The 15875-nt window shown below is 49.0% G+C and overlaps 3 protein-coding genes across 3 annotated transcripts; 2 read left to right on the top strand and 1 right to left on the bottom strand.

The window, feature by feature from the left end:
• Nucleotides 1-1436: 1436 nt before the first annotated feature.
• On the top strand, nucleotides 1437-2314 carry GLOTRDRAFT_140866 (uncharacterized protein; the record flags this gene model as incomplete). Its single annotated transcript, XM_007871633.1, has 4 exons — nucleotides 1437-1478; nucleotides 1536-1645; nucleotides 1707-2160; nucleotides 2228-2314. 3 exons carry the CDS (start codon nucleotides 1437-1439, stop codon nucleotides 2104-2106), a joined length of 552 nt encoding a protein of 183 aa, XP_007869824.1. The 3' UTR covers nucleotides 2107-2160; nucleotides 2228-2314.
• A 3756-nt stretch (nucleotides 2315-6070) lies between these two features.
• On the top strand, nucleotides 6071-9233 carry GLOTRDRAFT_80968 (FMN-linked oxidoreductase). The gene is made up of 14 exons (XM_007871634.1): nucleotides 6071-6140; nucleotides 6203-6460; nucleotides 6513-6754; nucleotides 6802-6923; nucleotides 6976-7267; nucleotides 7330-7471; nucleotides 7579-7676; nucleotides 7805-7891; nucleotides 7962-8125; nucleotides 8241-8343; nucleotides 8404-8597; nucleotides 8661-8680; nucleotides 8731-8888; nucleotides 8954-9233. The coding sequence occupies exons 1-14, from the start codon at nucleotides 6082-6084 to the stop codon at nucleotides 9088-9090; spliced, it is 2076 nt and encodes a 691-aa protein (XP_007869825.1). The 5' UTR covers nucleotides 6071-6081; the 3' UTR covers nucleotides 9091-9233.
• Nucleotides 9211-10774, bottom strand: GLOTRDRAFT_96169 (uncharacterized protein; the record flags this gene model as incomplete). Its single annotated transcript, XM_007871635.1, has 10 exons — nucleotides 9211-9467; nucleotides 9557-9665; nucleotides 9766-9841; nucleotides 9957-9984; nucleotides 10046-10096; nucleotides 10126-10158; nucleotides 10215-10328; nucleotides 10437-10487; nucleotides 10530-10548; nucleotides 10760-10774. 10 exons carry the CDS (start codon nucleotides 10772-10774, stop codon nucleotides 9211-9213), a joined length of 753 nt encoding a protein of 250 aa, XP_007869826.1.
• Between the last annotated feature and the right edge of the window lie 5101 nt (nucleotides 10775-15875).

Here is a 15875-nt window from a genome sequence, read left to right on the forward strand (position 1 = left end):
ATCACTGATACAGAGATTTTGTTGCGCAGGGCCGTGATAGCGCGGCTCTGATGATGGACTGTACATTGCCGCAAAATATCCACCCAAAGCGTGGTTCTTCACTGCTTGAAGTGGGCAGGTACGTACATAAAAAAGGGCTCGAGGGCCGGGTGGGGGCGCATGATGGAATAATCATCATCCTGCAAAGAGCGCCGCATCCCTTTGTCAGGACTCAGGAAGGGTGGTAAGGTGGTAACTAACGGTGCCGGTGGTAACGACATGCTAGTCGAGGGTCCGACCGGGCGAGAGCGATCCTGACTGCGGTGCGAAGCTGAATCTGCTGCTATGATGCTCAGATTCGCACCCACTTCCTCTTTACCACGAACCCGTGGAGGCTACTGCTATGATTGTGCGCGGCGCAGAAGAAATAAGATCATTTAGAAAAGCCCGGTGTTCAACCGTTCACTGCCTGTGAAAGGAAGCTCGGTGTGTGCTCTTCTCTAGCGACCTCCTATGTCAGGCTAGTCTCCCTCGACCAGCCTCAGAGATCCTGATGTCGGCGAAGGTGAAATTACCCGGACGTACCCCTTCAACTGCTTCGTCATCTAATCTCCCGCATGGATGACGGAGGTACTAATGGGGGTTAAATGAAGAAAGCACCGCTGAGATACTCTCTAGCCGCGTAGTCGATATCCATTCGAATTGGCTACGTGGACTGTACAATATCTCACATCCCTTCAGTCTAGTTTCCCGCTGTACGGTAATGACGCTAATGCATTCCTCGATGGATCTGGCCAGCTATAGACTCACAATCCTTCGAAGCGACGGCAGTCTCCCGAAATAAGTGGCGCAGAGGGAGGGAGGAAGTACATCTGGTGGCTTACATTCGTGCTCCGTTAAGACGGTAGGATCTTGTGCTTACGCCTGTCCTCAATAACAGTCTGCCTCGCGTATGAAACTCAGTGTGCAGAGGAATGGTAAATGAGGTGAATGCGGATTATTGAGCTCTTCGGATGAATCAGCGGGTAGCAACGGCAGAGTCACTGAAACCGCCAACTTGTCAATGAAGCTCCAGCTTGCAGGTTGGCGCCCTAAATAACGCTGCTTATGGTACCTGGGCAGCAGGAATGGCACTGAGTGTGGCATGATGAGTTGCACTAGCTCCGGAAAGGGATAAAGACCACAACAACCGAAAGCTGTTCCAGGTTAAATTCTTGGTGCAGTAGAGGGGGGGAATTTGAGTGGAAGGCCGAGAGCGTACATAGAGGCGTACGAGTGTAGCGAAAGAGAACGTGAACAAAGCCTTCACGAGCCGAAATTGTAATTTATAGGCAGAAAGATCTTATCTTATCTGCCAGACGTCCACCATCAGCGATAAGCCCGAGCCTAAATCTTGACACGATTTACCGCTTCTCAGCCTACCCCAGCCTCCTCCCCTCCCCTCCCGGTCCTGCAAAATGGCGGCAGCAGCAACGCCCGATCCCTGGGACCAGCCCTCCGTACGACTGATCGACGTGTGTCTCTAGTCCCAGACTGACCAATTACTTACGAAACAGACCTCGACTGCGCCCCGCCTGCCCCGCGCAACCCCAGCCTCCGTCCCGGACGACTGGGACGCGGACACCGACTCCGACGAGGAGGACAGCAGGGCCGTCTGGGAGGCCGCGTATGCCCCCTCCGCTCTCCTCTCCTCCCCCCTTCACCGTCGCTGATCGACTGGGATGTAGGAACAAGAAGCCGCCCATGCCGACGATCCTCCCCGCGCAGAGCTCCACTGCGTCGACCTCCCTGCCGCCGCTGGAAGCCATCCAGCCGACGCTGAAAATTCTCAAGCGGCCTTCGGCGACTTTAAATCCCAGTGGGTCGCCAGCGGGCACGGGCACAGGTGTGAGTGGCAGCGCGCAGACGTTGGAAGAGAGGGAGAGGTCGTATCGAGAGGCGAGGGAGCGGATATTTGGATCGCAGGAAAAGGAAGGGGAGGGGGAGGGGGAGGAGAAGAGCAAGAAAGAGGGTGGGGAGAAGGCCAGTCTTCAGGTGCAGGTGGTGAGAAACCCGAAGGGGCCGGAGAGGAAGGGGTTTGAGCGGCGGAGAAAGAAGGATGAGGGAGGCAAGGGCGGGTCGTCGTAGCTGTACTGATATCTTTCGGTGTGTTGTATCTCCCTTCTTCTGATGTTACAGTAGGTGAGCTGGATCCACGTTTGCATTGTCTTTTCTGGTTTCTGTACGCGTCTGACTGCCAGTTTGGTAGGTGTATGCGTGTGTATATGCACACATTTGCGATGACACGATACATGTCCATTCCTTCTTTTACCAAGCCCTAACGCTTTCGTCCAATGGCTCTTCCCAGCGCTTTTCAGTGAAGGGAAATATGCGAAGGGTAAGTGACACGCATTCTCCTGTGACCGATAGGTTCGCCGATGCCTTGGTGAGACCCCCGAGCTCGCGCATATGGAGGGACGGTGGCGCAGTTATTGAGTTATTGGAGCTCGGGGACATTGATAGTACATACTCGTAAGGAACATTGGCAGTTGACTTCACGCAGGAACGCCACCCCCTCCGATTCGGAGTCGTTGCACACCCAACTAAGGTTCAGCATATTGAAACCACTCTATGCGAAAATGTTCAATTGAGCATGAACTTGAAGCAGCCCTCTTTCGGCCAATCAAGCGCCTGCATTCTGATACTACTTGCCCCGTGTTGAGTTGGCTGAGGCAACTCATGCGATCACATCGACGGGATATCGTCCGTCCTATATCCATGGTAATGCATATGTTCTTTCGGCGACTCGTACCAGTGCGCATTGATATCCGCGACTCACGCAGATCAAGGGGCTTGACGTGCGAGTCGTATGGCCGAGTGGTGAAAGCCAAGGCTTGGCCGCACGCACACAAGCAGGAAGTTCTCGCCTTTACGCCACAACCTACTGCTTGCGACGGATCCACAGATGGTAGGCGTTGCAGGTCTCAGTGCCCTGCGATAATCTAAGACAATGGCTCTGTCTATATTCCTTCGCATGGTTAGCAGGTATGCAGGATACTTCTTATAATACCTTCCCTCTGTCCATTGCTCATAGACCTTGGAGCGTGTGTCTGACCTCGTGCGAAGTCGTAGACACCCATGGGCAGACTATCGGTCCCCCAGGTAGAGCGTTCGAATCCTGCGCATATCTTTAAGGGTTGACGTTCTGTACTTCTCAGCTCGAAATTTTGTGGTTAGGAGTGAGTTATCAAGCACCCTTCCCCGGACCGCCTCACGTAATTGACTATATCCAGCTCTCCAGTATCGCCTTTGGTGAGTATCCATATGCGTACTCTCTACGAGTACTACTTCTCGGCTGTACTGAGGGCATCATTGATGTTTTCTCCCTTTTAGGAGCATACACTGCGGTTTTCGCGACGTCCTCGTATATTTTATTGTCTCGCCGAGAAGACAAGAACTCGACAAATAGCCGCCTGCTGATGGTGATAATTCTGCTCTACTGTTTATCCACGGCAGCCGTCGCTCTGAATTTCGCATTCGTCCTCCTGTCAATGGGAGGTCTGGCACTCGCCGAAGACAGGAAAGCCTCTTATCTTCCCCTGCTAATCGCATCCATCCAGGCCCCTTTGATGTTGGGTAACAGGTATGTCTTGCTGCCCGTTGACGTACTGTACATGTTGACCTCGAGGGCGTCTGATCCAGTCTCATTGGCGATGCGCTGTTGGTACGGTGCCTTCAATGCTCTTATGGCATGCAGATATGGTGATCTAACTATTTACGGCCCGGCAGATATGGCGTTGCTATATGATATGGGGGCGGAAATACACGGCTATCATGTTTCCCTGCCTGACATATCTGGTCAGCCTTGGTGGGTGTTGATTAACATGTCTTTCGGTATGAATGCGATTCAACATCCAGATCAGGATCGTACTGTGCGCTGTTGTACTTCATCTTCCAAAAGTCTGCATTGGATTACTGGCCTGGCGTAGCACAGGATGCCACAGCGGCACAGCAAGGAGCAGCGCTTTGGGCTACGATAGTCCGCCTAACCTTTATCTTCAGTGGGTCGTCATCCCTGAGTGCTTTGGTCGCAACAGCGCTCATATGTAAGCCACAAAACTCCCTGCCATGCAGTCAGGACCAGAAGGTTGATGTGCATCTGACACATAGCCGGACGGATTCTACGGATAAACAGAGGAGTGGGGGAGCATGCGAACGTCGAAAGGGGGCGCGGATTCAGGAGAGTTGCCCTACTGATGTGGGTCCAGCCGCTATGACCGTTCTTCTGGCATCCGTCCCAACTGGAGAGACGTCAACAGAATAGAATCGGGGATGGCCTATACGCTCTGTACGTGGCTCATGCTCGGGCTCAGCTTCCTCCGCGCGGGTGTGGTACGCACATCTTCTATCCTTATAGCCGAGGCGTTAACTAACCCGCCCACGAGAATCTTGCCCTTCTCCCAAGCTTGGCGGCGGTGCGTGCGTTGTAGTCTGATCAAAGAATTTGCTCACGGCGTCGGGCCAGGCACTGTTCCCTACCGCCTTGGTGGCTCTAGTCGCTTTGGGCAAGATCATGCACCCCACTACGTTGCGTATAGTAGAGTTATCCGTCGGCCAGGCTGTGTAGCCCTCTTTGTTCCACCGAGCTACGATTCACATGGCAGTGGATTGCGCAGAGAATCCTTGCAACGGTAGTTTGTAAATCCCAAGTCGTGCGCCCCGTGGTCACACACTGGCAGTACACTGGCTCTCGGAGCCAGGTAGTACCACCATCTCCCGAAGCGAGTAAGCTTACTAGTAGGGTAACTCGACCAAAACTTAACGGCACACTTTTATCTCCACGATACGGGCGCATGCGCGTGTTTGTTTCTGCTCGTAGCTTTGAAGCCCGTGCGATTCCCGCTACCGTAGGTAGTGGGTCTTGGACCCCCCGGCCGTTCGCAGGTTTCCTGCGATCGTTTCAAGATCTACGCGATTTATTTGACACTATTTGGTGCTTGACCGTATATGGTGAACGGCAAGAGCGGGACATCGTCTTTGCTATTGCGCCCCCGCGTAAACACGACCAAATATTACCTTTTCGAGAAGAATATCATGTGACCTCCGACCCCTCCGGCCGCGTCACTAAAAATAACTGGACCCAGCCGTATTAAGTAAACGCCAATTACATTGCCATCATATTATTTTGATGTGTCAAATTTCTATCGCTTTCTTAGTGTAGTGGTTATGCGGTATGTATTGAGTGCTAGACGTCTGGAGTTCAATTCCTTCCTATGCACATTTTTGATTTGCCCTTTTGGGGTTAGGGTTTATTAACTTTCCTTTACTTTTATATCTACCTTTTCAGCCACATTATCACAGCTATATAGATTTCATTGAAAATTTATTTTGCCCCATCTATATGACCCTCCAGACTTGAAGATACTCTAACTGGCCGCACACGCGCGCGGCGGGAAGCCCGCGTTTGCCGGCATCACGTGACATTCTTCTCGATATGGTATATTTGTACGTGTTTGCACGGGGGCGCAGTAAAGCTACCTGCGGGACATGGCTTTGGACCAATCAAAGGTGGGGTCCTTAAAGGACCCCGATAGTCATGCCACGTGTCATTTCTCTTCCCCTTTATAGCCAAGGTGGCGGATGATTGTCAAGGGACTTTGAGACAGAACTGACCTTGCTTGGGGCCTTGGACCTTGCGGTCTCAAGGTGAAATCAGAATACTCCGATGTCGGTTGTTTTGCATATGTAACTTGTGTTCTCGAAACCTGAGGGAGGGATGAGTGGACATCTCTCAGGACCCCAGGCCTTGAGTTGAATGCTCAGTCAGAAATAATTGCTGGAACACAGCTGCTTTCGCAAAATAGATATATATGACGCTGCTCAGGATGTGAAGTGTTCAGCTTGCTACCAAATATCATCTATATCTACGGTAGCGGGCTCTGCCGTGCTCGCACGGCCCTACCGCCTTATCTGAAGATGCTGCAAGATTCGCGGGGCTGCCTTTACGTTCCGAAACTCCGCGCGTGATTCGTTCGGACGGTTTGCACTTTGCGCTAAGGGGCTGCTCGTCCGCTGAGTCCCAGTTTACCGCTGGTCATAACGGCGGATTTACGTTCAATAAACATGGCAGACACGACGATTATGTCTCGTTTCCCTCCTGGCACTGCGCCAGTCAAAGAGGAGTGAGTGTAGAAAAACATATAAATAATATACAGTCAAATAATCCCCCCCCCCCCCGGGTCAGGTACTTAATCTCATTCGCGCGACGTGCCACACCAGACGACGATGCTGCCGAAGGCTCTACTAACCCGGTATCCTCGACACCCACCAATTTGCCTTCCGGCGAAGCAGAAGCGGAAGGCGGAGGCAGGAAACTCAGCAGACGCGAGAAGAAAAAGAAGGAACGGGGACAGAATAAGGGGAGGCGCTTCCAAAAAGTTAGGGAGGATGTCGATTTGTGCTGGAGAATTGCGAGAGGGACCGTATGCGAGTTCGGAGACAGGTACGAAGGATCGGCTGCCAGGAAGTTTGATATCAATATAGTATACCCCCAGCTGCCGTCAGTCGCACGATGTGCCAGCCTACCTCTCCTCCAAGCCACAGGATCTGTCCATTCCTCCCGTATCGTCTTTCATGACATCACCACCCTTCGTCCACCCCTCTCCTCCAGCAAGCGATCCCCGGCAGCCATCGCTCGACCTGAATACTGTCTGCCCGGTCTATGCGGCCCTAGGCGAGTGCAGGTACGGCTTGAAATGCCGCTTCTTAGGCGCGCACGTCAAGGTGGCGGATAAAGGTGAGTGCAGTATTTGGTCAGACGAAATAGGCTGCGAACATATTCAGGGGAGGGTACCACGGACTTGGAGTTAGTCGTAGACGAAGAAAAGAAGGCAAGGGCGGTCAGTACGCAGGAGGAGATGAATAAGGTCGATGCAGAGGTGCTGAAAAAGGTCCGGACTAGGAAGGTATGCGAAATCCGCGATATGTTATCCCTCGTTTATGGTGTATACGTCCCAGTACCCGACTCCGATGGCGGACGCGTACTCCAGAGAACTGCAAGCCCAAGCCGAGCAACGTCAACAGGAATCACAACCCAAAAGCAAGCCCACCTTCACCGAAGAGGGCGATGCCCTCGTCGTCGGAGAGCCAGAACAAGAAGAACAAGCTCCTATGGACGTGGAAGGGGACGCAAACGCAAAAATCAACGGCAACTCGAACGGGCATGCCTACGATTCCTCACAAACCGATACACCCGACGTGCCGATTCGGTTCCAGGAGAAGAAGCGCCTGAGATGGGAGGGGAAAAGCTGTATGTATGCTATGTCCTTTGTTGCCCGATTACGGCTCAGTGATCGAGATCGTGACTGCCAGACCTCGCGCCGCTGACTACGACGGGGAACTTACCCTTCCGGCGTCTATGCGTGTCGCTCGGGGCGGATATTACGTGCGGCGAGATGGGCCTTGCGCAGAGCTTTTTGCAGGGGAGTAAGGAGGAATGGAGTCTCGTGCGAAGGTGGGTGTGCGCGCAGTATAACATTTTCCTACTGCACTTGTCGGGGAAGGCGTGTTTTGGGGGTAGTGCAGTCCGGACTCATCCTGACGGATCGCTCTTGTTGGCAGACATCCCGATGAAAAGATATTTGGCATACAGCTTGCGGGGTCGAAACCTAATCTGCTTGTCCCGACCGCAGAGATCCTAGCAAATGAGTTCGGGCGTGGTGAGTTTTGGATGTTCTAATTCTATTGCGCTTCGGTGTTTGCATTCGTCATAACAGAATGCTTCACTTGCTACGATTAATCCCTTCCGGCTGTTCCTACCCGTCTCACTAATGTTCCGCACCGATAGGCGGGACGGGCAGCGGCCTCGACTTCGTCGACCTCAATTGCGGGTGTCCGATTGATCTAGTGTTCAAGCAAGGGAGCGGTTCTGCCCGTACGTCAGCCTCGCATGCGTTCTCCGCTACACTGGGATTTTGGGATCTGACTGAGTACTTCTGCTGTAGTCCTGGATGCGCCTGGCCGATTAGGGAAGATCCTCATTGGAATGAACCGGGCGCTCGGCGAGGTCCCGCTGACGATTAAGCTCCGTACGGGAGTAAAGGAGGGCAAGAACACGGTGCATAAGCTTATGGAACGCGCTTGTGGCTGGGGTGTCAGCGCCATGACTGTGAGTCTCGTTTGTTCGCTGTTGTCTTTTGTCTTGTGTCCGGTGTTGCGCTGCGGTCAGAATACCTCCAAGGGGAGCAGTCTGTGCTTCGGATGATATTGATCGAGCTTCGTAGTTACATGGCCGGACCAGGCAGCAGCGGTACACCAAGCTAGCGGATTGGGATTACATCAAGCAGTGCGTCGAACTCGTCCGGGCCAAAGAGAAGGACGAAGATCGTGAGTCTTTTCCCGCTTTATCCTCTTCCTCGTCGTGACGGTCCTCATTCGGACCGCAAGTCCCGCCCATCCCGATATTCGGCAATGGCGACGTTTTCTCCGCGCATGACTACTATAGTCGGATAGAGCAGTACGGCGTCGACGGCGTTATGATCGGACGTGGAGCCTTGATCAAACCATGGATATTCACCGAGATAGCTGAGAGGAGGGAGTGGGACATCAGTAGTCGAGAACGACTGGAGCTGATCAGGAGGGTGCGTGATTTGAGTTCCCGAAAAATGTTATGGGTTCTTATTCTGCCGGCGCGACACAATCAGTACGCCGAATACGGGTTAAGGTGAGTCATTGCCGACCTCCGTTAAAGGTCTATGCTGACACGCATCGTAGCCATTTCGGGACGGATACCGCTGGCTTGAACACAGCACGGCGGTACCTTTGCGAGGCACTGTCGTTCCAGTATCGATACGTGCCCATTGGCCTCTTGGAGGTCTTACCGCCGAAGATCAATGACCGCCCTCCAGCTTTCCGGGGCCGGGATGAATTGGGTCAGTACTGGTTGTGTTGATTGTATCATCCATTTGATACTGAAACTTCTGCTTCTCCATCCCAGAGACTCTCTTAGCCAGTGGGGACAGTAGAGATTGGGTTAAGATCTCGGAGATGTTCCTTGGTCCGGCACCAGAAACATGGAGCTTTACACCCAAACATAAAAGCAATGCCTATGGTAATGAAGAAGCACAGGGATAAAACAGACTATCAGATAGCAGTAAGCTCTGAAAAGTGAAACTGTACTAGTGACTACAGAATGTTCCTTGCTTCCATTGTAAATGCTCCAGGTTATGACATGGACCTTGTACAATTTATATACTACACAACTACCTCATTCCCACTTGCTGGTTCTGTCTTCATGTGAAGATGTAGTCCATATTGGTTACCTCTATCATTCTGTAATGGCACCATCTCAATTGCCCTTGAATGACAAGTGTTGGCTGTGGAAGGTGCCACTCTATGAGCAACCTTATGCAAGTGTAGGATCATGTGAGTGGCCAAGATTGATGGGGCCACTAGGATCCATGGGGAGAGAATGGAAGATAGTAGGGTTGCGGCAGGATTTGAAGTAAAGTCTTCAAGTAACGCAAGTGTTGTCACAGTAATCACACTAAGCAAAGATAAGAGGAATGTGTGACAAATTGTGGAGGGCTGTCAGACATACCAGCCATAGTACTGGATGGAATCAGTTGCCAATGTGGAAATGAGAGTTGCCCCATAACCCCAGGAAGCATGGAGGGCCAAATCTTGATGGAGCCTAGTATGTAGGATAGCTTTAACGACAATGATTGCAGCCATCACAATGTCAAATATTATGCTTGGAATTCTGCAATCATAAATAAGATGCCTTCCTAGACAGAGTAAGTCACTCACAGAGTAAGTCCTAACCGTGGCTGACAAAATCTTAGAGGCCCAATGGTAACCAGAGTTGGTTGCCCATGAAGGAGTGCTATAACAATCACAGAGGCAAGGGCTGTAATGAACAATGCTGATATGAGGAAAATGTATCTTCGTTCTACAGGAGAACTTTAGTCTGAAGCCAGTGTGCTTCTTTGACTACATACTGTTTCCTAGTATTGCGTGTAATCGGACCTGCAGGATTACTGAACAATGTCAGCTGTCATCAGGACAAGGCAATACCTGTATGACACACTTTGGACAGTCCCTATTACTACTACAACTGATGCACAAAACTCAGATAAGACTGAATCACAGTTGGGTATTGCAACTCACTACTGAGTGTATTGAATAAGCCATATGGACCACCTGCAAAGGTAGTAAGGTAGGGGAAGTCAACTATGACAGGAAGCAAGACTACATACAATATCCAGATGACTGGAAGTCAGGTGAAAGTATAGCAGACACACGACGAGCATAGATATAGCCTTGTACTAACCAGACAAGCCCACATAAGATGGACTTCACAAGTGATACCCCTGTTATGACATACCTGTGATATCTGACATCACTACAGCTAATCCAACATATCGGTTCTATAGTGATACAGTGGGATAATTGTCAGCTAGGTCAGGAAGAACACTTACTATTATATATAGTATCTTCATAGGCTTCCATGGTAGTCTCTACTAGACAAACTATGAAAACTGTGAAAAGTACTAGTATGACTCATGACTGACTGACCCAGATGTAGTCAATCTGTGTATTGAAATGAAGTTAATTACATTTTGCAGATTTCACCCAAATCTTACTTCTGATGGGATACTTGATACTGCATGTCACTTTAGTTCTCACAATATTTGGAGACAGTGACATACATCATACCAAAGTGATGCATATACAGTGTCAGTGCAACCCCTAGTTCCTAGTAGGTCAGCAATCATGGCTTCATATGTATGAGTGAACTGACATACAGCAAGAACATCCTGTCAAAAAATACCTCCACATGACATCCAAGTCATATCCCATGTCTCTGTCAGCCATGGACACTTAGAAGGAGGTCCACAGATCTTGCACCTGAAGGAGACACTCACAGGGCAAGGCATGATATGCATGCTATATATCATGAGGACTAAGTGCAATAATAGCATGCAATACCAATAATCAGGACATCTGTCATTGGGACATCTGTCATTGGGACATCTGTCATTGGGACATCTGTCATTGGGACATCTGTCATGGGACTAGAGGTTCTGCAAGGTCAGTGATATATCCTATGGAGATAAGCAGTGATATGCTCTTATCTCTGATAGAGAGATCATATGCTTTTGGTCCTGAGTCTTCATCAGATTCATTCATTATCTTGCCTAGAATAGATAGATGATGATTCACAGGATATCTGATCTGATAAGAGAAAAACTCTACAGACACATCTGTAGATAAGGGTTAGTATGGCAGATGATAACAAAGTCATCCTGGACTTATTTAGTTGTGCTTGATATAGACAGCCTGCACATATCACAGGAGTACTCAAGCCATCTCTATGCTTCAATAAGATGGCACACTTTATATTTGGGAAGTTACACTTGGTACTGGCAACTTACCCCTCCTCAGCTCATTTGGGCTTCAAGCTTCAAGTTGAGTACCAGGATGTTGTGGCTGCTATATGAGTTTGGTAAACTGTTGTAGGGATGTCACTTCTTTCAATGGTGGTGGATTAGTAGCTCTGTGTAGTGACAAGCAATTTCTGGGTTCACCTCCACTGATCCATCAAGTATATGGTACTTACACAAATTACTGTACTGTATGATTCCAATCTGTTTGGCAGTCAAACATCACAGGGTACCTGCCGAAGACAAATTTTGGCATTTGTCACAGGTCACAGGGCCTCTTGAACTGTGGGACCTACCATATATGCTAACAGAAGCTTGCCTGTAGCACCCCTTTGCACCATATACATATATAGTAAGTTGCCAAGGTGATGAATTGGTCTAACAATTCACATGTCACCTGCCTGCTGAATAGATTTTAAATGGTACAGTGCACTGGATTCAATGAATCATGAGATGCCATTAGATTTCTTAGTTCTACTTATTCTGCTGGCTTTATGCTTCTCCTGCCTTATCAGGCAGGTGAGGCTAGGTGGTAGTTGGCCTTACAACACCCCAACAAAGCACAACCAAACAATGCCGAATCGGGTTAAAAAGTCATATAATCTTTGGAAATGCCACACTGTCTAGCCTGGGCATCCAAAAGTAGAAGTCCTATTAGATATATTCTATGTCCTTTCATTTCCTCAGTAGATGTGCCTCATTTATTCAGTCAAAAATAATTATTGAGTGAAGATTACTCCATAATTGAAGCAGACAGTGTGAAACAGTAAAGACAAAGAAAAATAAAGTAATGTAAAACAATACCCCAGTGGGTACTGAAACCTGAAGTGCCAGAGAGCAGCAAGAATGCCATGCCGTTGAGCCACAACAGCTTGGAAGCTAAGGGCCTTGAACAATATATATATATATCATCATGAATTGCCTTACAGCCTAATGTAGGTGATATGCACTGACATGCATGGAGACCGGAGGGGCACAGAGGTCACATGATATTTTTGCCATTTTCGGTTTGTTTGTTCAAGCTTTGTTGAGGCAGGGTAACAAAAGTGCTTGGTGGTTCCCAGGTGTTCCCACGCCTTGCGTGATGTGTCAACGAGCTGGCCTTCCTCCTTGACTGCACCTGCTCGGGGTTGCTTTTGCTCTCCTGTAGTAAATAGAAGTTGCTGTACATTAGATGGATGCTTGCATTTACTGATAATATACTTGAAAAACTCTTCTATGTAGTCAGTTTAGTCCACAAGAGCTGGGGAGGCCTCCTGCAAGCATAAAAGCACTTGTTTTACCACATAAGTGCACAAATTTGCAGCATAAGCAGCATAAAGCATTTATCTTGGGGGATCTACACTGATTTACAGGATTTACAATCACGTGATGCATGGATTTATGGGCATGTCATGCCCTCCACACAATCACATCAAGCTGCTGCCACTTTGCACAGCATTCCCGAGTGCTTCTTGCCATCAAAACCTTGGGCAAATTGGGCGCCCTTGTTGGAATACTCGCTTTGGGATCCCCAGACACATGCTGTATAACTAGGCTGCATCTAACATGTCAAGGACCTATGCCCTCCTCCTTAAATAGCCTCATTTCTCATATTTACATGGCATTATATGCATAGATAAATTGCTGTGGCAGGTATATGCCCCCCTGCAGTATCTATTGTATATGGCTTTACCTAGTAGCCTCTAATGCAGTGGACCTTAAAAATTGTGCTGTTCCCGGTACCTAGGGCCATCAGCCACTGTTGACACTGGGTCATGGCAGGGTCGATTTACGTGGATATACATGATCACATGTAAACTAAGCCAAATAACTATACTTATTTACTCATCACTGAGCTGTGTGTTGGGTATGGGAGTGCGGATAACTTGGGATCATGAATATTGGCTGCAAGGTGGAGGGCCTAGCATGTTGTTTAGCTACCAAAGTCCCTTTTAACCCACAGCACTTGGATTAACATTTATAACTTCTGGGTACTGTAGCACCATGGCCTTAGGCTATGCAACAGATTATGTAATATGGTGTAGGAATGTGGTACCACAGGACATTGGGGACATGGGGCACAAGCAACATGTCACCTTGGGTGACACAGGTATCTGGCCATTTTTGCAATATATTTATGCACTTGATCTGTGCAGCAGATTGATATTCTTTCTATACCAATCATGCTTCAAATATCCATGCTTGTCAGTTGTTGTGACTTGAAGCACGTCTGGTACAAAATCTGGGAAAATTTTCCAAATGGGGACCTCATGTAACAGAAGCTTTGGAACACGGAACAAACTGCTAAATAGGTAACAGTGATGGACCTTTGGGGACATGGGTCATTGCTTTAGGTCGTGGCACTACAGCACACTGATTTATGCTTGCCACTCCATATCCTTTCTGGACATTGTGTAATCCTGGCAGATCATGACATCATTGGATGTCTGATTTCAGACTCCATGGCTCTTTGCCTTCCTCACTGCACATCATCTCTTTTCTCTCTAGTTTGTCATTTACTGCTCTACTACCATTGATAAGCCTCAGGATTGTCTGACCCCCGAAAACGCGGACTCAGCGCATCGTACAAGCCCTCCGGAGCTTATTCAACACAGCGCTCACATGCCTCTAGGCTTCTATGGGCTCTAAAGACTTGCTCTGTTTCAGCTCCGGACTTCCTAGCATCCTTGAGGCGTACACGGACCCATTCCGCGATTTCTCTCCGCAAACAGGAGCTCCGGAGCGACTTAACCAATGTGACTTCTAGATGAATTAGCTCCGGGGCTGCAGACACTTCTATTGAGGGGCGTCATCCTCATGCCCACCCTCCAGCACAATCCCTCTCTCGTTTCCATCAAAATACCGAAGGTGCGGACGTATACGAGTCACCATGAGGTTAGCATCAGTCAGCGAGCAGCCGGAGGTAATTAGCACGTGACCGGTGTCAGCAGAACTTGCGATTGATATAATACCACCTAAATATCTCTAAGTGGCACAGTCGTCAAGTTCCCCAAGAGAATGCTGGATTTGTCGTTGGTCGAGCAGTTCCCTTGTGTTCGATGAGGGAGAGTATAGGCTTTATAGAGGTTAAAACTCTTTGTTTCAATCTCCAGATAACTAAACAAGCAAAATAGCTGACTACCAGAGTCTAGCTGAGGATGAGGGTAGAGAGCAAACACAAGTGACCAGAGGTCTACGGCTAGACTTCCAACACCAAACCTAGACTGAAGTATTTCTCACGGTAGAGAAACAGACTAGCTGTGGCAGACAGCAGACAGTACTGCAAGTCCTTCCCTTCTCTGAGGTATCACAGATAGCTTTAACTCCAGACTAACACTGCTTGTTCCAGCGCTTTGTGGAACCAAGACAGTACAGATGCACACAGTAGTACAACTGATTCTGAGGCTGACTTGAACCAATGAGGCTCTCTGGTATTCAGAGGGTCTCTTATTATTATTGGGGTCTCTCTCCTCTAAGACTGTCTACTGAGCTCCTTATATACCCTACAGTAATTTGAAATTCATAACAATAGGGTGGGAGAATTGCCTGGTTACTAGGCAACATAGACAATAGTGTGAGAGAATAGTGTACAATAGTGTGAGAAAATAGGATGAGTCAGCTAGCTTGGGGACTTGTGATTGGTCCTTGAGCATAGGCTGAGTCAACATGAATCATCTCTATAAATAGAAGGGAATAGCATGAGTCATATTGACATAGAATGAGTCATATCCGCATAGCATGAGTCATATGTAAGGGAGTGAGTCATAAAGGCATGGAATGAGTCATATGGACATAGAATGAGTCATGTCAAGGGAAAACAGTGGAATGTCTCGGATCCTCCTAGAATATTCTGCGCCCTGAATATTCTCACAGTCCTCCTGCTTTGATGCTGCGCCGAAACTGTTCTCCTTGCAATAGCAAGTGCTTTTCATGATTGAAGTCAATGTCATATATGTCTTCATTGTCGATTCCCAGCCAGTTATTGAAGATACTGTCCACCAAACCTTCCATTACCGATCTGTATATTCCAAATGTAGTGGCTTGAAGCTGGTACTTGTGGTACAGTTCAGGCCTGGAAGGGATACGTTCAGCGCGCAGCGACAGCTTAGTTTGGCATTCGAACGATCTCCTAGTCTGACACCGGCGCATCACGCGGAGTGATGGGACCGCTTAGGGCAGATGGCGGGGCGTCGAGGCGACCTCTAGGGGCTGGGACAAGCAAGTGGGAGTGCAAGAGAGTCGTATGGTGCATGGTATAGCGGCGGCAAGTGCTGAGCAATCCTGTGGGTAGCGGCGGTTATTTGTTATTTATCTCCGGACGGTCGCAAAGCCATTCCTGTAGTATAAATTCTACAAAGTAGTGTACAGAAAAACAAGTTTTGACTTCACCATCTCAGAGAATTAGCGTTACAATCTCAGCGACCCGAGAAGTTCGAAAGCGTCGAACTTAGCGAATTATAACCGATCCTAGCTTTGCCAATAAGCCTGACT

This window comes from Gloeophyllum trabeum (genome assembly GCF_000344685.1).
Source record: "Gloeophyllum trabeum ATCC 11539 unplaced genomic scaffold GLOTRscaffold_00014, whole genome shotgun sequence".
In the NCBI taxonomy this organism is placed as follows: Eukaryota; Fungi; Basidiomycota; class Agaricomycetes; order Gloeophyllales; family Gloeophyllaceae; genus Gloeophyllum; species Gloeophyllum trabeum.

Excerpts from the sequence above, each read along its gene's own strand:
- GLOTRDRAFT_80968 (XM_007871634.1), top strand. The coding sequence starts at position 6,082 with ATGGCAGACACGACGATTATGTCTCGTTTCCCTCCTGGCACTGCGCCA. Across the intron at positions 7,472-7,578 it reads GAATGGAGTCTCGTGCGAAG|ACATCCCGATGAAAAGATAT; the intron begins GTGGGTGTGCGC and ends TCTTGTTGGCAG. Across the intron at positions 7,892-7,961 it reads GCAAGGGAGCGGTTCTGCCC|TCCTGGATGCGCCTGGCCGA; the intron begins GTACGTCAGCCT and ends CTTCTGCTGTAG.